This window comes from Pholis gunnellus, assembly GCF_910591455.1.
Source record: "Pholis gunnellus genome assembly, chromosome: 9".
NCBI classification, from domain to species: Eukaryota; Metazoa; Chordata; class Actinopteri; order Perciformes; family Pholidae; genus Pholis; species Pholis gunnellus.
The window spans coordinates 6,594,661-6,614,900 of NC_136535.1; the positions used below are offsets into that span (position 1 = coordinate 6,594,661).

The 20,240-nt window shown below is 46.4% G+C and overlaps 2 protein-coding genes across 5 annotated transcripts; one reads left to right on the forward strand and one right to left on the reverse strand.

Moving 5' to 3' along the window:
* Positions 1-539: 539 nt before the first annotated feature.
* On the reverse strand, positions 540-10,084 carry tgfb1a (transforming growth factor, beta 1a). Of its 4 annotated transcripts, none has more exons than XM_079166082.1 (8): positions 9,864-10,084; positions 8,247-9,324; positions 3,507-3,791; positions 3,260-3,355; positions 3,121-3,180; positions 2,625-2,775; positions 1,145-1,255; positions 540-1,024 (listed from the first exon to the last, which is right to left on the reverse strand). In XM_079166082.1, exons 2-8 carry the CDS (start codon positions 8,575-8,577, stop codon positions 1,003-1,005), a joined length of 1,056 nt encoding a protein of 351 aa, XP_079022208.1. In that variant the 5' UTR covers positions 8,578-9,324; positions 9,864-10,084; the 3' UTR covers positions 540-1,002. The 4 variants fall into 4 exon arrangements, with proteins under 4 accessions (XP_079022208.1, XP_079022206.1, XP_079022207.1 ...); XM_079166080.1 differs by having other exon boundaries at positions 3,121-3,355; positions 8,247-8,812; positions 9,203-9,324; positions 9,864-10,082; XM_079166081.1 differs by having other exon boundaries at positions 3,121-3,355; positions 9,885-10,082.
* A 3,849-nt stretch (positions 10,085-13,933) lies between these two features.
* LOC306700929 (cyclin-dependent kinase-like 1) lies at positions 13,934-19,912 on the forward strand (the record flags this gene model as incomplete). Its single annotated transcript, XM_079166083.1, has 10 exons — positions 13,934-14,089; positions 14,349-14,536; positions 14,940-15,061; positions 16,071-16,143; positions 17,434-17,524; positions 17,830-18,030; positions 19,004-19,086; positions 19,174-19,230; positions 19,321-19,470; positions 19,817-19,912. Exons 2-10 carry the CDS (start codon positions 14,369-14,371, stop codon positions 19,910-19,912), a joined length of 1,041 nt encoding a protein of 346 aa, XP_079022209.1. The 5' UTR covers positions 13,934-14,089; positions 14,349-14,368.
* Positions 19,913-20,240: the final 328 nt, after the last annotated feature.

Here is a 20,240-nt window from a genome sequence, read left to right on the forward strand (position 1 = left end):
CAACGGCTTCCCTAAAACCGACACCACAGCCACATCCCCCTGACCCTCACCCTCTAGAGACAACAAGCTGTAAATCCTGAGAGGGACAAAAAAACACGGCGTCATCACTCTTACACCCCCTGATATTACTCATGTTCTCTGACAGCACGGGAGGCTTCATAAGGACAAACTGGCATTACAGCTACGAGGACAAAAATAGCATTGTATAAGTCACGTGGGCTTAAAAAACAAACAAAGAGTAAGAGAGACGGCTCGTGTGAAACGCCGCTCTGTTGGCTGAAGGCTCCAGCCTCTCAGTCAGAGGGAGTTTCCCCAGGTCGGACTGTCCCCGTGGCTGTCTGCGGTCCTCTACGGCGCGACTCTCTCCAAAAACACCTGTGGCGTTATCGTCCAGGAAAAACCCCAAACAACCACCGCTGTTTTCCACACCTGGGATTTTTAGCACCTTTAACTGTGACCTCATAAGGAAGATGATATGGGAAAAACAAAAGTCCCACACAATCATCTGTGAAAAAGAAAGTGTTCTTTCATCAAGGTCATGTTGGTCCTCATGTCCTTTGGCATCCTTTATCCACCTTTTTTTTGGGTGGGGGGGGGGTATTAATCATGTTTTTTAACCTTTTTCATGTCAAACTGACTCACTTTTATGCACTTCTTTACAGATCTGTCCCTCCAACAAATAAATTAATTCATTTCAAGACAGATATTTTTTACTACTGCAAGGGAAAAGTATATACACATAGAAAATGATATCTTTAATATCTATATGAAGAAGTCCACGGTGTGATGTGTGTGATAAAGGTAGAGTTTTTGCAGGAGGAATGGTGGTGACCGCAAAAGATCCCGATGACTTCAAATATTTTGTTCCACGTTATTCTCGTCCCCTTTACCTCCGTCACATGCTCCCCTCCGTACTCTTGAACACATCTCAGAGTGTGTTGGAGGGGCGGGCAGAGCGGTGTGCCGTGCCGTATTCTTAGCTACACTTGCAGGACTTCACGATCATATTGGACAGCTGCTCCACCTGAAGGTGAAAAACCAACAGTGATGTGATTAATCATCGGCTAAAGTGTTGCTTTCACATAAAAATGTTCTGTAAACATTTCACCCCAGAATGACGGTTACTTGGCCGCGGCATAGATACCTTGTGTTGCCTGCCCACGTAGTAGAGGATTGGCAGTGGCTCCAGTGTCTGGGGAACACAGCAGGGCTGGGCAGAGGCTCCTGGGTTGTGATGCTTGTACAGGGCCAAAATCTGTAAACAATTATACGAGGGGGAAGACATGAAAACAGAGAACTCGGCTCAGAATTCAGCAACACGAGGTGAAAGCAGCTGTAATAGACTTGGATTTACGGGTTAGAGTTACGAGAGTGCTTTTCGCTAGAATCCAGTAATTATTCACAAAGTGTTGCTTCGTGAACAGTCTTTGTAAATGTAATTTAAAAAGGTGTTCAATTCGATATTCAGTGCAAAAATATAGCAGCAAACAGCTATTATCCATTTAAAGATATAGAGTAATGTTGACCTGAGCAGATAAAGGAAGTCGCTCTCCCTCTGAGTGCGTTTTAAACCGAGCTTCTCTTTGCTTTATTTCATGTACACAGCCGGGCAGACCACATTGGCTAGCTCATGGACACAGCTCTGCTCTAATACTGCGGTTATAGGCGATAACGCTGTCCTGACGTATACAGTGTTGTCGTAGAAGTTTAGCACCCACCCTCCGGTTCCCGCTCAGGAAAACATAACACGCCAGCCGCGAGCCGCTGGCTTAGCTTTTGCCAGGTTAAAAGCCATTGTGTGGCAATGGAAATACTCCCAATCTCGTATTTATCACCTTCAATGTTAGTAAACAAAAACATTTCTTCATTGTTTGATACCACATTTTATGGTAATCCATTCATTAGCTGTCGAGATATTTCAGTCTGGACCAAAGTGGTTTTGATATCAAAGTCCATCCATTCATTATTTTCCACTGATTCGGGGGCTGGGCAGCAAGGGCAGCAGGCTTGACAGGGAATTCCATACGTCCATCTCCCCAGCAGCGTTTTCCAGCTCTAACTGCGGAACCCCGAGGTTTTCCCAGAACAGACAAGATATATAATCTCTCCTGAATGTTTTGGGTGTATCCCGGGGCCTTTAATCAGTTGGACGTGCCTGGAAAACCTCTAAGTAAGCCGTCCATTAGGGATCCTGATCAGATGCCCGAACCACCTCAGCTGGACCCCTTTGACATGAAGGAGCAGTCGCTCTACTCCGAGGTCAACAGTTAAAGTGCTATATTATTTGTATTGGGCCTGCAACTAATGATAACTGTCATTAACATTCATTCGTCTTTAATTAGTATGTCATTAGTATGTTATTTTTTGGATTAATTGATTAATTGTATAGTCTAAAAAATTGTCACATTTGAGAAGCTGGAACCAATGTTTGACTGAAATGTTTATTCAATTGTTAGAATTATTCATTTTCTATTGACCAACTAATTGATGATCAGCTCACCAGTCATTTAAACCCCCTAACAAGCCGTGACTCGAACACAGACTTCCTCACTTGAAGTGACTACATGACTGTGGCTTATTCAGCCATGTAAGCAGATGCGCGACAGTGAGGTGTTGCCCCATACCTGAGAATATTTGTTTTCAGTATTCCAGATGTAGGTGCAGGACCCCATGCAGTAATTGGCGTTGTAGCCCGTTGGTTTATGTATCCATTTCCAGCCCAGATCTTTCCTGAAGTCGATGTACAAGCTCCGCACGCAGCAGGTCTCCGTCTGGCTGCATGAGAGAAAACGGGGGAACCATCTTTAGGGATCTTTAGTGTGATGATACGGCTTAAAGATATTTGCTGTAGAAGGTACATTTCCAGATAGTATTTCTTCAGGGAGTGCAGTTAGTGACAGTGTGGGCTCCATGGTAGCTCTGACAGCTTGGAGTGGCGGAGTAGCTGCAGGGGGCGGGGCTTAGCGAAGGGTCAATTGCTGCTGAGGGCCAGGCCATCTGCCTTGCACGGCAGCTCGGCCTCTTGTGTCAGTGGAATGAGGGGGGCATTGTAAAGTGCTTCTATCCCACTGTAACTATCCTAAAGTAACAGAACAACATGATATTTGCAGGATTGCTTACGCTGTGCAGGTTTCCTTTGTCTCCGTGGAGCGTTTTTTGCGCGAGGTGAGGTGGCTGCTGCTGTTCTGAGGGATGGACATGGTCAGGATGTAGGGTGGTTGCTTTGTCATCATTTGTATCAATCCTGTGTCTCCCCTACCAGTCTCGATCCCAGAGATGCTAAAGCTGAAGCTACTGTCGACACCTGTCTGGCCGCATTCACAGAACACCCGAAGTTGGAAACTCTGCTCATCCTCTGGTGAGACAGAAATTTAAAACAGGGGGAAAATTTAAACTGGTTGGTTACTTTATCTGTGAAGGTAAATTGCACAAGATTGCACCGAACTAAACAACTGGACAGAGGTCATAGTGGTACCAGATCAATAAACAAAGCATGTTTATCTCACCGGTCCCTTCGAGCCAGTTCTGCAGGGTCTCAGTGACATCGAAGGACAGCCATTTGTCTTTCCACTCGTTGGTGATGAAGCGGGAAGCAAGGTAGCGGGGCTTCTTGTTCAGAACCTGGTACAGCTCCACCCGCTGCTCTTCATTTATCGTGGTCTGCCTGATGAGCATCCGTAGCTCGGCGCTGGTCAGCAGGCGGTAATCTCCCACACTTTTCCGTATCTCTGAGATGTTGAAGAACATCGGGATCTTTTTGGAGGCCTTGGTGGTCCCTGTGTTGTTTGTTGCTGTGGGGATATACGAAACAAGTTCAGGCAAGAATTCATCTTGGGTTTTTGGATGCATAAAGGCACAATATGCCATCATGTTAGAGAGAAAACACATAAGTAACTAGCCCGGTCGTATAATATAATGTCTCAAACAAATCTTATGCACAAAGAAGGGGCCCTAATTTGAATGGGAAATGTAATTCACATAAATTCACAAAATGTCTTTTCTCGAATCTGCCACTTAAGATTTATTCCAATAGATGTTCAAGGACCATACAGCACCTGGTTAGCGGCACAAAAAACACAAACGATGTATAACATTAACTATGGTTTGACGCCACCCGCAAAGATGGCAAGATAGCAGCGTTATTTTTGACCGACTCGCAGAGTTTCAGCAGTTTTCTCGAATTCTACGAAGTTTTGTCCTGCCGTTAAGTTTGTAGATGGTTTTCTTTTTATATAACTGATGACTGTGAATTTAGATTGTAGGGATCCAGTAGTAGAGTTGAAATGATCAGGTCAGAAATTACATATTGCACCTTTAAGCTATGAATATTTTTTCTGCATTACACTACATTCATTTACTTTATTATATTTGCACACTGCGCTGCAAAATGTAACACCCGGGATGTTTGTCACTCTGCTCTTCATAAACAAACAGAATTCCGCACAAACACTAATAAAATGGAAAAGCCAAACTCACAGTGGTACTCACTAATCTTAACTGCAGCCAAACATTCATCTATTCCAGCTGCTGTAAAGTTCACCACAGAGAGTGTTTTGTTTTCTTACAGTATTCCTGCCCATATTTGCAACTTGTATTCCCCGAGCCGGCACCGCATCGTGACAGCGGGAACATTCCCCCTGCAGAGGTTGATGGAAAACAGAGCCAAGCTACTGAAGGCTTTAACGCCATAAATCTACCAGCGTTACATTACAAAAGGATTAAGTTAGACGGGGACATGCAAAGATAAGCGGAGGATGGGAGGGAAGAGGATCGAGAGTGAAATGTAGAAACAGAGAGTGAGAGAAGGTGTATAAGGGGGGGGAGTGTAAAAGAAAAACAGCAAAGTGAAGAATGCACTCATATGAATATAACTCACAGTTGTGAAGGGCTGGAAGGGTGTGAGCGGGTGTGAGGGGGTGCAGAGAAATTGGAGATGTGTATCAGTGGAGCCTGGGACCTGGCGCAGGCCCAAACCTTCCACTCTGCCTCAGCCTGCCAAAGCCGGGATTCTCTCCACTCAAAGTCCGGGAATTACTCTTTGACAGGAGCAAGAACGCAGCCTCTACCGGGATCCGCCGCGTCACGGCCGCCTGGTGTATCACTTACACAATATCACCATCTGTGTTGGTGCTTAGCTAGTGAGGCCAAAGTGAAACTGAAAAAGAGAGAGAGCTGTCGTGTGCTGGTAAGGGGGAAATGAGATGACATTCTACCGGCCCCACCCAGAGCAAAAGTCAAATGTTTGGTTGCGGGCGCTCGAATTGAAACCCGAGCGTCACAGCAGCATGGGAAGAGAGAGGCGAACTGGCATTGATGTACCAAGCGACGCCAAGATAACGGAAAGTCACCGTCTCCGGCTATAGAGAAACCGAGATAAATACGTGACGGGTTGGAGAAGTGTTTACTGAACAGGAAATGAAGTCACTTCCCCTAAGTTGGCTGCAGCTTCATCCTCACTTCTACTTTCCAATCAAGTCCCTGCCACTACACTGCTCCATCTGATCCAACAGAATTTCTGAACCAGGCCTCGCTCTGCCAGGTAGGGGTAAAGACAGCACGCTGGCCTGCGCACTAACATGGGTGTGGGTGGGGATTTGTGTGTTGAATCAGGGCCTATCCGCAGGTAAGCCGGGGGACAGCTGTTGTGACAGGCAGGGAGACAGCTCTGTAATTACCAGTGGGAGGAACCAGATTCCAGCAACAGGCTAAATACCTGCCTCCTTCATATATATACGCTGGGCTCCACCCTCCCACAGCCCACTCGTCAATGTCTAGTTTCCCCCACCTCGCCCTGTTTCTACGCACGCCGTCCCGACACCCCCCCTTGCCACTCTTCTTCATCGGAGGGCTGCAGTAGCTTCATTTGCTCTCGAATATAACGAATACTCGGTGAACTAATTGCCCCGCCGAGTGGGGCGCAAAGTGGCCGCTTTCCAAGTGGGGGGGGGGGGGAAAGTGTTCTCTCTGTTGACGAGCACGATTGGGAGAGGTGAACTTGTGTGGGCCTTCAACACGGAGGGGGGGGGGGGGGGGGGGTGTGACTGATAATTAACCAAAGGGAATCCAGCCTAATCCGCCACGCAATTACCACGACGGAGGCTAAAACTATTAAGTTCTAAAACGCACACAAATATGCATCCCCGTAGGCCGTTTAGGGGAGTCAGGAAAGTGTGAGTCGTCCACTGAAAAAGAACTACAAATTGAGGTGACGAATAGGATTTGTTAATGAATATATAAAAAAGAAAAACTTTTTTTAAATGGCTTTGCTCACACACAGTCGTCTGTCTTTCACTCACAGAAGCTGGATTGTCGCCTACACCCTCCTGTGTGTGTGTGTTTTTTTAAATAATTGCAAAACACTTCTCGCTGGGCCTGCACACGTCCACTCGCACACTTGGCTCTCCCAGTGTGTTTTTGAAGGAGCCGTGCCGAGGGTTAGGACGGTGGATGGCTGCTCTCTGGCATTCCACAGAGGTAGGAAACACATGCTCCCCATGGGCACCGCTTGCACCGGACCTGAGTCACTCGAGATCTCAGTGGCCATCGGCCTTGCCTTCCTTCCTGCCAAGCTGCCCCATCACAAACACGCTGCAAACACACTGATAATAAGCTCAGGAAACACAGAGGAGAGAGAGAGAGAGAGAGAGAGAGAGAGAGAGAGGTAATCATGGGCGGAGAGATATGGGAACGAAGTGGAAAATGGTCAGGGAGAAAGAGATATGATGGAGGACAAGCGACAGGATAAGCAAAGGAGAACCCGATGCTCAAATTACAGGAAACCCCCAATCCCTGAGGGACAGAGAGAGAGAGCGTGTGAGAGAGAGAGAGAGAGAGAGGGTGAAGGATGTCTTCTCTCATCTAATTTTCCCTTGATTCTCTCCTGTTTTTTTGGGAGGGGGGAGGTTCCATCTAAGCAGAACAAAACTCAAGCCCCTTCATTTTTTTAAAGTTCCTTTCTTCTCCGTTTAGTTTGCACACTCCTGAGCACGGTCCATCCACTCAAGTCTTTCTTTTGAAGTGGTGGATAAAAGAGGGATAGTGTGAATGCCTGCCTGATAGGGTGAGGAGTATAGACATGTAGAGAACAATGGAGTCTGTTTATCATCGCAGTTTGGGAGTCATTGCTTGATTACAGCCAAAATCCATTTTGGCTGAACAAACAGCGCATGTGAGCTAGCCAAACAAACAGCGCTAATAAAGCAGTAAAAATGCCACAGATACCAGGAAAGGCAACACGGAGCGTCAGATCACATGCTACACCCGGCCCTGCTAACTGGTAGCGCCTGTGATCTCTGAACTCCTGGAGATGTTGGGTGGAGATCAGATGGAGGTACACATGTTGGAGGGAATTTATTGACGAGACCGGAGCTGACCCTGGCCCACGGGGTGCTGATTAATTTGGGCTGTAAATCTGTTTATGCCAGCACCTGCATTAAGGTTTAAATATATGCAGAATTGCAACCCCATTGTAAACCACCGGATGAGTTGAATGATGGGGTTTTCTGAACCAAAAAAACACATTTCTGCACATTTCATAACAGCCTTGTTTTGCGCTAGCAAGAAACACACAATGCCACTCGGTTAACGTTGTGAGATGGTTGTTGAGGTTTAGGCACTACTTACGAAAAAAGACCTAACATATAAGCAACAAGTGTAACAGGGTTGCGTAACAAGCGGAAAGTCGTTTTGGTTTGGTTTCACACGGGACAGCAACAGCGGCCTACTGGGTAAAAGTCCTGTGTTTGACCAAATCACCAGCCCTCCAATCCGCCCTCAGTGGACTTTTTTGCGTTTTGGTTACTTGTTATTACTGGTTATTCATACCAAGTAACTTTCATTAACGGTCACTCGATATATTCTACATCTCTTGTTCTGTGAGTCGAAAGAACGTACAATGCCAAAAAATGTTCCTGCCAACTGAGCTGTGAGTTGTTGTGGGCCAACGAAATGTCAATGTGAAATATCGGCTTTGAGCGACAAAATGCCTCAGACGGTCTTTTGGTTTGATTTTGATTTTGCCATTATTAATGTAAGATCTGAAGAACAACCATTTTAGAAAATCGAAACGATCTTCTCCAGGATCGTTGCTTCCGTGTGTGTGTGTTTCTTAAGAAGTACCTGTAAATGTAGGAGCATAAATCACAGCCGTTCTGTTACTTGACATTCTTAGTGCTGCAGTTAAGCCATCAGCAGTTCCCCCTCATTCTCGACCATGACATGTGATGACTGATGTATCTGGTACTCACCGGTCATGTTAAACTTGTGCAGCACCTTGGCGAAGTACTCCTCCTCCTTCTGCTCCGTGGAGATGTTCCTATGGACCTCGGCCTGCTGCTCCCTCAGCATCTCCTTGGTGCTGTTGTAGAGGGACAGCAGGGTGGTCGGGATCTCCTCCTCGTCCCCCGCCTGGTCTGCCTCGGGCTCTTTCGCCAAGCGCAGTTTGCTGAGGATCTGGCTCCTGATGGCCTCGATGCGCTTCTTCTTCACCATCTCCAGGTCCAACGTCTTACACGTGGACATGCCGCTCACGTTGCACACCGCGTACACGGCCATGAGCGCCAGGAACGCCAGCTTCATGGTGCCGACCGTTTGCGACCGTTTGCACGCTTTGGTTCTCAGCGAATCCTCCCTCACCTTTTCTCTCGCCGCTTGTCTCCAACCGGAGGAGGGGGGGGGGGATGCTTAGAGAGCGGTGAATCACTCGGTGGGGAGGTGTGAGTGACGTGAGGTGTTTACACACCGGCAGAACAAATGAAGCAGTGTGGAGAGCCCGCAAAGTTCCGGACTACTGGTGCCACCGCTGTCGCTGCTGCTGTAAAAAAAAACAAAATCACTTGTGTCTTCTTTGAGGGGATGGATGGAGAGAATCTCCCAGTGGGCGGATAGACGTCTAGTGACGAGAACAGCCCTCTGACTCAGCCACACAGGTAACGCGATGACGTCCCAGACCCTGAAATGAAGCCTGGAGCGGAGCTGTCAAATGCTATGAGAGCCCCAGCCCAGCCAAACGTCCACACAGACAGCAACACCCAAAGACTCAGAAGACCCTCAACGAGTCCACATATAATCCACCAACCCTCTGAATCCTGTCTTACTTGAGTATTTTAAACTTCCACGTGTCGGCCCCAGTCTCCTTTTTACATGTCCTCAGGGAGCAGCAGAGCGAACGTGAAGTGAACGGTTCCGGCAGAGCTCAACGTACTTGATATCGGAGTCTGAGGCGTTTCAGCTGACACTGCTTCCTGTCCTCCTTGACCCACAAGGTTTCTTCACAGAGCACTCAGAGCAGCCTGGCACATGGACGCGATGTCAAGAGTAGGCCCTCTGTCGAGAAGAAGGGAAAACGTCAACGATTACCTCCTGTGCTTGAAGTGAACAAAAAAAACGGCCTATTTTGAAGTTTGATCCGATGACCCCAGGGGCTTAAGTGTCGACCCCGGAGCTGATCAAATATCCTCGGCTCGGGGAACAAAAGTCTAACCCAGTATTTTGGAATCTCACTGACTTACTCTAGACCAGTTCACAAACCGATGCAGTCAAGCCATCAAGAAATGTCCCCGCAGGACAAAAAAAACATCAGATAAACTTGTGTCGCTCTCCCGCTCTGACTACCTCTTTTTTTTTTTTTTTTAGCAATAACAGCATGTGATCTGTGCACAGCTGCAGTTCACCAGAAAATGCTTTCAACGCCTCATGCCTACTTCACACACACACACACACACACACACACACACTCACGCAGGGCAGCTGCAACTGTGTCTTCATTCTCAAACACAATAATGTGATATCGGTGGATCAAGCCTGAGCAGCTCAAGCACGCTGTTAACTGAACACTGTCCTCTTGTAAGGAAAGTTTGACACACCTTCTCTTTAACTGAGCGTACCATCCACAGACACAGCAGCAGCAATCGAGTTCCTTAACACTGTTCTGAGAGTCTATCCATCCATCGGTGTCGCCTCCTTTTATGCCCTGTGCAGCTCCTTCACACCTTCCCCCTTGAGTCTCCTCTGATACGACTCCCCTACTCGCACCTCTATTTAACTCCCCGTCTCTCTCTCTCTCTCTCTCTCTCTCTCTCCTCCCGTGCGCTGCCTCTCTCTCTCTCTTGGTGCTTGTCAGAGCTTGCTGGTGACAAAGTGATTTGTGGAAGCTCAGCTAACTTTTCTCTTGCACTCCCTCGCTCTGCCTGTGTCTCTCTCCCTCTAACTCTTCTTTTTTTTTCTGGTTCCTGTTACTCGTCTAATAGAGCGACGAGCTCTCCGCCCAGGAAATGAGGGTAACGGCCTCAGTGTAAAACATCTGCTGCTCAACAGAGCTCTGCCTGCCTTCTGTCCACATCAGGAAGCCAGTAGCCGAACACCCTGAATGACTGACTTTAGAGGCACCGGCTCCCTAACATTCTCCGGCCTGTCTGCCACTGGCCAACCGTGTCAACAGGCCCCTGCATGGCACCGGTGTCCCGCCAACTGACCGCCACATTTACCTGGTGGCTGTGAAGGCGGGCAGGGCTGCCAGGCCCAGGGATCTGAGCCACTTGGGGCCGGCGTGTCTAAAAGTAGAAGGGTGAATTTGAAGGGATGGCGATGCCAACAGGGCTGGACCGTGCGGCGCACTGACATACGTCTGGGTGCCTTTTTCAGAGGTTGAATTGTGTATTTTCAAAAGGAAGTCGAGACTAAAACAACCTGGGGATGGTTGTAATGCTTTTGTTTCTGTCTGAGGGAGAGTTCAACAGGGAAGTACAGATAGTAGATAGTTTTTTTTTCCTTTAGGTTTTGCCCAAAAGTGTTTCCCCTTGTTTGTCTTCCGTTCACAGCTATGAAGAATGAGCTATTCATCAAACACTGGCAACAAACGGTGACATTTAGCAAAGGGAAACTCAAGGCAGAAGTCCCCTAAAATACCAGCAATGATAACAACAGAACAAGATGATCGCTCAAACAAAGACACCGACAGTGTGTCCCACAGTGCCAACAGCACGATGTCTCTGATTACCATTAATTATACCAGGGTGAGACTAATATGAGTGAGGCTTTCAACCAGTCAACAACTGCAACCCTAACTTGTGTGCTGGTTGGTGGGAGCTCTGGTGGGTGCGTGCTGCCGCCTGGTGGCCAAAGATGGTGCATTTGGGGGATGACTGTCAACTTCAAGCCTGAAATATTTAGTCTTTTTTTTTCTGATCCACACTTGTGTTCTTTTCTCACAAAATAATTGTGCATTACAAACGTACACAACTATTATAACAGTATTGAGGTAGAGAAGGGTCAATTACACATGTTCCTTCTTTATCATTTTGTCTGAGAGATAAAACAACTATATGCTGGTCCCTCTTAGTCCATTAGCTGTCTAATCGGTCGATTTGGTCTTAGTCAACCAACATTCCTTTAGTCGTTTTTATGCTTATTTTTCACACTGGATGGCATATTTCCAAGAGCACATCTTTGGCAAACACAAGACTTAAAGTGGTGCTTTTGTGTAATTCTTTGTGTAAAAGATGTCAGATTGTATAGAAGTCTATGAGAAAATGACTACTTCTCACTTGATCTATTCCCTCAGTAAACATTGTAAACATGAGTTTGTGGTCTTAATCGCTCATTTAAATCTTCTTCAATGCAGCATGATGTTCATTTAGTAAACTATGGTCCATTTAGAGTCAAATAGATGATAAAGCAGAGTATGCTTTAGGGGCGGGGCTACCTTGTGATTGACAGTTCGCTACCAGAGCCGTATATGGCGTCTCTACCACGGCGTCACTCCTCAGCAGTCCAAATATGGTTACTATATTCACTGGTTGCAAAAAGATGGCGACGGCCTCAGCGGTTTTGCTTTGGTTATTAAAATAGCAGTGATGTATTTGAAACCTGAGGATAACGAGCATTTCCTCTTTCGCTCCTTTAACCAGAGATGCATCTTGGGATAAAAATGAAGGGCCTCTGAGTATCAGACCAAGAGAATATGATAAAAGAGGAAGCCACTGAACACACACACGAGTTGCAAATAGAGCCTGATTCAAAACCACCTACTGTATTTTCTCTGCTCTCCGGTGGTTTTCTAACGTACCGCAACGGGCCTAAAGACAACAACCTACGTGCCTCACTGACCCCGTTCAACCGACACGCCTCGCCAGTCTGCCATGGGCCTTTTAATACCCTGCACCCACAAGGCCCTCGATGCCAGTACCTCGAGGTGTCTGATTGTCTCCAGAGCACAACGCGGTCCGCCTTCCCATCATTCGCCGTGAGGCCCTAAATGAGATCTCGTGTGATTCTACAGAGGATCCCAGAGAGCTGCGGCAAAGCCCAAAGTCTCTGGGCCAGACGAGCCGAGGGGAGACGCTGGGGGAACAAATATTCACAGTCAACAGAGAGAACAGAACAGACTATAAATCATGCAACCACATCAGAGTTGGTCATGTCTGTGGCAGAGTGACACGATGCTGCAGCTTCTTTCAACAGTGGTGTGAGGCTACTTTGTTTTACATAACAGTACAGTTTGTATAACAGCTCATATACTAATGGACAAGCGTGTAAAGTACACAATGTGTTCCTTTTTCAGTACGCAGCAGTGGAAGATGCAAGACAAGGGATCTTTTACTCAAGTACAAGTGGCAAAACAAAACAACATAAAAATACAAAGATTTTCACCAAATACTACAACAGGGATCAGAGGCTCAAAAGCAAAAATCAACATAGCAACTTGGACGAACTGGCAGGGAAACGGAGTAAATAGAGCGGTTAAATATAGGGCTGACGAGGGTGGAAACAGGTGTGTAGGTGGGTGGGGCAGTCAGGTGACGGGGAAAAGAAGGAAAGTCTGAGGGCATCTTGTGGATGAATGGAAAATGGTAATAAAGGGGCCTGAGGAACAGGGGATGTAGCTGGAGGAGGAGGAGGAGGAAGAAGAGGAGGGACCGAGGGACAGACAGACGGTGACAAAATTAAAGACCTGCATTTAAAATCTCAAGTACTCAAGTAAAAGTACAGAGGTGTCATCAGCGAAATGTACGTAAAGTGGCATTCATTAAGATTTCAGTCCTGGTTCAGTTAGAACTTCTATTTGAGTGAAAAGAGTTTAACAGTCTGGGGGTCTTGGTCTGCCGTTTTTTAGAAATGTCTGTATAGTTCCATTTTGTGTGTGTAAATAATGGAGACAAACTGTTATACAGCATTTTATTTCTGGGAATAATAATACTGTAAATAAATTAATTTCGCAATACTTTCATCAATGGGCCACATAGGCTCAATCCCCACTGTGTGACCTCCTTCAGCAATAGATAGTGATTTAATGTACATTTATTTAAATGAAAATATTAAGAGATTGCCACTTTAAGTACCAAAAGTAAAAGTGAGCCATGATGAAACTTATATATCTTGAGTAAGTAACATGGTTTCTGGAAGAGACTTTGCTATTGAGTTTTTCAAATATTCTTTTAAGCACCACGAGCCGTTATGCTGGAGAGAGTGCAGACATCTCTACGGCCGATATCTCCAAAACGTGGCAACTTACACCAAAACATTCTAGCTAAATATACAGCACGACAGGTAAGAGGAAAAAATAGGATTTTCCTATTTTGGGGGGTGAACTGTCCCTTTAACGACCGTCCACCTCTCCTGTCAGCCTACCGTCTGAACCAGCCGTCTCCTGGGTTAAAACGAGCGTGCGTCCACGCGCGCGTTGTAAACTCACGTAGCCAGCTCTGTGAATTGGCTCTATGTCGGTTACCTGTTGCTCTTTTTCCTGCGCAGTAATAAGGGACAGTCAAACGTCCTAATGAGTCCTTATTATCTCCGTGTTCATGAATAAATGAGACGTCGTGTCGATACGAAAACGAGGACTCGAGAGTGAGACAGTGGATTGACCGTCTGTGTGTCGACGCGAGCTAACAACCAGAGAGGGTTACCAAGGGGACGAGGAGACGGAGAGAGACCTCCTCTCACTACAGAGCTACTATATTTCATACTCACGCTATGCATTGACGCCCAGAGGACATGCAAGCTATAGCTTTGCGGACTTTCGATGGACGTTTACCCGCAGACACGCTGCTGACCTGTCGATGAGGAGACCCGTTCACATTCTGCTGCGCAGGTGAGTGCGCCTCTCGCGCTGGTTGCGACACTTAAAACGGTAGTTACTGGCGTGAATTGGTTTTGTCAACACACATCCTCTGGATGTAGAACTGTCCCTCAGGTGTCCCAGGTTAAAAAAAATAAAAATACATTTTACCAATTGTGTAGGAAAACTGCAAACCCCAAAGGAAATAGACATGCGCACTTAATGTCATTTTATTTCGGGGGAATCCATTAGATTTTGGTGAAGTGTTGAGCGTGTTTTTCTCTCTTGACAGGTGACAGCCGCTAACCGCCAATGGAGAAATATGAAAAGCTGGCCAAAATCGGCGAGGGTTCGTACGGTGTGGTGTTCAAGTGCAGACACCGGGACACGGGCCAGATAGTGGCCATCAAGAAGTTTGTGGAGTCCGAAGACGACCCCGTCATCAAGAAGATTGCATTGAGAGAAATACGCATGCTGAAGGTGAGAACAGAGCGTCAGCCCGCAGTATCATCATCTCACACCGCGGAGTGGACACTGTGCACGCACACAGGTGCGCGTGCACGCAGCAAGGCCGTGTGATCTTTTGTTCCACTGTGAGGTCATGCAGGTGTAATTAGCCTACACACAAAGCATAGACAGGGCAACTTTAAAGAGCTTTACAAACATTTAAAACTTTTGGAAAACTGAATAAAACTAAGTGTAAACATGTATACAAAGTGTGGAAGAAAATCTGAAGACCAACAATACAAATAACAGCCATAAACACAGCATTAGGATGCATGCTTAGTTTAGATCCTCTACAGGTTGAATTAAGTATTACGTCCCACATTTTGTGCTGGTCGAACGCTAAAAAGAGCGTCCACGGTGTCTGTCGGTCCCGCAGCAGCTGAAACACGTGAACCTGGTCAACCTGCTGGAGGTCTTCAGGAGGAAAAGACGGCTCCACTTGGTGTTTGAGTTCTGCGAGCAGACGGTCCTCAATGAGCTGGACAAACACCCTCGAGGGTAAGTCTGGGGAAACGCAGCCGTGGCGTGTCAGGGAGTTGTTCTGAACGAGATCAGTGAGTTGTGTGAGATGCTGAAGGGCCACAAACTGAAGACATTCCTTCTCTCTCCTCTAGAAGTGTATCTGTTATCTGTTTCGCTGGTACCTCTTTTTAAAAATGCATGACAAGATTGCAGTGGTGGAATTTACATTTCTTCATAATGTAAAAACACTTCTGAGGCACTTTTATGCTACTTTGTGCGACACAAACATACTTTAGTAACTTTTTATAAGTTGATTACATTTTACTGATATTACTTCCTTTTACTTAAAGTCACAGTGTGTAGGATGTAGTGCCGTTTAGCGGCGAGGTTGCAGATTGCAACCAACTGAATACCCCTCCACTCACTCCCCCCGCGGTATCGTGAGCTGCCGAGTTCAAAACCCCGGTGACGTCGTTGGCCTCGCTCAGAGGTCATCCTCACCGTAATAACGCTACTTTAAGAGCAACACAAGTCAGACGGCGGCTGGCGGCATCGTGGGTTTGCACTCTGCGGGCTCTCACTAGAGCCTGTGTTCGGTTTGGCCTTTCTGGGCTACCGTAGCAACATGGCGGTACAAGATGGCAGAGGGAGGGAGGGACAGCCGAGTCTAAAGCTAACTATGAGGTATTTAGGGGAAATGCTTCTTTTCTCTCCATTCTTTGAGCACCTCGGGCACATCTAAAGTCACAAGATCAGATTCGTACTTTTTGTCGTCTGATGTCACACAGCACGCCCAGGCCACAATGGCCAGTTGCTACCGGACCATTTCCCCCACAAGGCTGTGCAGCAGAAACTCTAGCTGCTCCAGAAAACAAAGGCGCTGTTGCCGTTAGAGACAGGCCTAAGGTTACCTGGGGTGACAAGAGGTGCTGTGTAAAGCACCACTTCTGTTTTTGTTTTTTTTAAATAATACAAGGCAAGGAAAAGGTTTTAGTTTAGTTCCTCTTACGAGGATCAGTCACCCTTTGTGTGTCGTCCTCTGCAGGGTCCAGGAGGCTCAGCTGAAAAGCATCGTGTGGCAGACTCTGCAAGCTGTGAACTTTTGCCACAAGCACAATGTCAGTACATTTTCAATATGGATCTTTGTTTGTTGTTTTTAATCCGTGTTTGATTTCTTTCGTCTATAATGTCTGAAAGGATACATTTGGAGTTTTTCCAAGACTGGATTAGAACATTTCTTTCTTGCCGTATGTTCAGTGCGTTGAACACATTGTTTCTGCTCTCTCTCTCTCTCTCCATGCTGGTTAGACAGTGACACAGTCATAGTGGGACAACTCTTTAAAAGCTCGGGGACAAAGTCCACAGCCTCACAGAAGAAGGCATTTTGTTTTTAACAGAATGTGAAAAAATGAAGACTGCATTTTGTCCACGGATGACTACAGCAACAAATAACTTTGTGTACATCCGATTATTGTTTTAAGAAGTTTTACTGTTGACTATTTAATTTTCCCCCAAACATTATACTCGACTACTCTGCTTAACTTTATTTCTACATTAACCTACATGAGGACTTTGTATCTGTATCACTGCGTTACATATACCATATCAAGTTATTATTATTAATAATTAATTAACCAGGCCAACATTTATATTTTAGAGTAGGTAACTTGCCGACTGTGGCTGCTCACAGCGTTATTTCGATCATGTTTTTTGAGTGATAGCAGTTTGCCAATTCCCCAGAATCTTTCAAAAGATCAAAAGGTCGTGCAGTCTTAGACAGATAGAATTTATTTCGAACATGTGACAAATGTTATGAAAAAAAACAAGAAGAACCAATGAAATGAACAGTGAACATATGCAGCAAATAAAAAAAAACAACAGCAGCAGTAAGCCTCACAGTCCTAAGAGAGACGAGGCCCGTTTCCTCATTCGCTCAAAAAACACTTTCATACATCCTCTAGAAAGATTGATTCACGCCGTGTTTAGTTTCTCCATCTAACCCACTTCATAGATTCACCCCGCAAAGTGACGTACACATGCAACATGTGAGATTTGACAACTACTCTAACTTGTCCAACATTAGCTTGAGCGTTATTCCAGATCACAATGAGCAAACTCTGACTTGGCTTAGGCTTCAGTCCCCCCCCCCTCCTCCCCCGAACAGGAGTCATCTAAGTCTCAGCGACTACAATGCAGTGTTCAGTTTCAATATCCAAATGTGCTCAGCTTTCTGATCTCTTGCTGTCGTTCCTCCAGGTCCCTTCCTCATCCGTCAGTCTCAATATAACTCTCTCTCTCTCTCTCTCTCTCTCTCTCTCTCTCTCTCTCTCTCTCTCTCTCTCTCTCTCTCACTAAGAGATTGTGTATCACGTTGCCTAAATCCTTGATGCCGAGCGTTTGTGTTGCAGTGCATCCACCGTGATGTAAAGCCAGAGAACATCCTCCTCACCAAAACCGGAGTCATCAAGCTCTGCGACTTCGGCTTTGCCCGCATCCTGAGTAGGTCAATCCAGAGAGCCAGTGCATTTAGTGTTAATCTCTAATGATTTATTCAACAAGGGACCTGAACGGGCTCCTGCCGATGGCCTCCTCACTTTCAATGTTATAATGAAGGCATTGCACAGGCCAGTTAGCGTGTCTCTGTTTACCCGTCCTGCCTTGGGTTTCGGGTGTTATGTTTCCATACATTCATTTGTAGTCATTGTAATCCCTTCCTCTACAACGCTCGTGTTATTTGGTGTTCATTATGTAACGTCTAAGTGCATGTGCATGTCCCTACAAGTTACCTCCGTCTGCATACTCAGCAGGACCAGAAGATGACTACACGGACTACGTGGCGACCCGCTGGTACCGGGCCCCTGAGCTGCTGGTGGGGGATACTCAGTACGGGCCCCCCGTGGACGTTTGGGCCCTGGGCTGTGTCTTCGCCGAGCTGCTCCACGGGAATCCACTGTGGCCCGGGAAGTCCGACGTCGACCAGCTCTACCTCATCCGAAAAACTCTAGGTACACCGAGGGGCCACAGTGTACCGATCGCATACGACGTTGCTCTCTTAAAAGGGTCTCTTTGGTCCTTTTCAACCTGGATTTATGGACTGAGATATTTTTCCCATGTTTTTGCGTCAAAGGGACTAACGGGGACAGAGATTTGTCCAGTATCGAAGGAGAACGCTGCAGCCGCTAAACAGGCTGCGATGTAATCGCTCAGGACAACTCCTCACCGTCAATGTAGTCAGTAAAAGTGCTCGTTTTTGCCACCGACAAGCTCAGATTATTATTAGAAGTGTCTTACAACATTATGGAAAGAACCCTACAGAGAAATAAAACCGTTTTTTTGGGGCTTTCTCTTGATATAGCTCGTTGGTTAATCTGCATCTGTGTCGTTCCGAAATCTGGCGTTGCTTCCACATGGTGGAAATCAACTAATTCAGCCACGACATTGAAAATCTGCTAGATAACACTAAGCTACGCTTTCTGTGCTTAAACGCAACAAAATCCGACAACACCGACCCTCCTCTTTCCGACTCTCACTCACATTTGCCACCGTTTTTTCACATGACGCAATAACAAACGGACCGGATCAAGCAAAAGGTAAAGAGAAAGAAATGTATTCTTCCTTGACGGTGAGGAGTGGCCCCGAGCAATTACATTGCAGCCTGTTTAGCAGCTGCAGGCTGCAGCGTTTAATACCAGACCAGTCCCCATTACTCATTTACAAAAACAAAAACATGGAAAATAGGGTCCAGCTCCCACAATCGGCAGATGGATTTAAGAGTAGTTTTTTAAATCATAAAATACCATATCTTCTTCCAATGTGCTTTACAGAAAATATATGAATAGAATTTAAATAAAGGAATATGTAATTAAAGACTAAAACCAGCAGGGATAAATCAAATTTATGCTTGAACTGAAAGGAAACTACTTTCTTCTACCACACACACACTCACACTGATTTGAATGATCTCCTCTCTGACCTCAGGTGACCTGATCCCTCGTCACCAGCAGGTGTTCCGCTCCAACGTGTTCTTCAGTGGAGTCAGTATTCCTGAACCCGACACGACGGTACGAATCCGGCTGCCACATGTTCTCAACAGAGAGGCGATGAAGTGTGGTTGATGTTCTTACTTCACATTTATTTTTTGCTCTCAGGAGCCCTTGGAAAAGCGCTTCCATGGCGTGTCTCCTCACGCCCTCCATGTTATGAAGGTATGTTAGGTTTTATGAGTGACAGAGCCTGGCTTATACACCGGCACAGCCGATGACTCCGTGTAAATCTATGCGTCTTCCTGTGAGCAGTCATGCCTGGTGATGGACCCCGCGCTCCGGCTGTCCTGTGAAGAGCTGCTGGAGCTGCCGTACTTCCAGGACGAAGCAGCCAACTGGGGCCGCGAGAGTGAGCGCCCGGGACGACGACACGACAAGGGCTCCCGACGCAGGCAGCCGGGGGTAAGCACCAAAGACGAGGGAACTCCATGGTGGAAGAAACCGTCCCGTGACCCCCCCCCCCCCCCCCCCAAACGTACACGCTGTGCACGCTGCTACAGCCACACATGTCCCTGAGTTGGGCTGCAGCAGAGTGCCAGTCCTGCTCACTAACACTTCACTAAGTCACTCCAAACCCAAAATCTTTTCAACTTGCATGAATTCAAACTAACCTCCCTATAACAGCCACCTCTGAAAGCAGTGAATCACATTAAACGACGGTTCCTCTTCCTATTTTTACCGCCAGGCATCCTGATAAAGCATCATCTCACCCAGTTTCTCTCCCTCTCTTCCCCTTTCCTCCCTCTAGGCTCAGTACCTTCCTCAGTTACCAAACAGCAACATCTCACCAGCACCGGATGTTAAGAAACAGGTGAAGCATAAATATCACCTGCCCAACATTTAGCAAAGCAGAGAGAGAGAGATGGACTTGTGCTATGTTTTTGAGCAATTATTTGAATAATATCCTTGGTGTGAAGGTGAAAAAAGTGTATTTTCACTTACATTTGACTTTCAGCTTTGTCATCGCTTAATATTCTTTACACAACAAACAATAGTTTACAGTTGCAATGAGGCAACACACTTATAGTACCAAAAAATAAATACAGCAAGTGTCAGGTTTTCCTGTGTTTAAAAATGATATTAAACAGCTCGTGAAAGTCACAATTGTGCCGTCGTCACTCGGACAAAAGAACTATTTGTTTTGTTTTGTTTGTGACGCAGTCAATGACAAC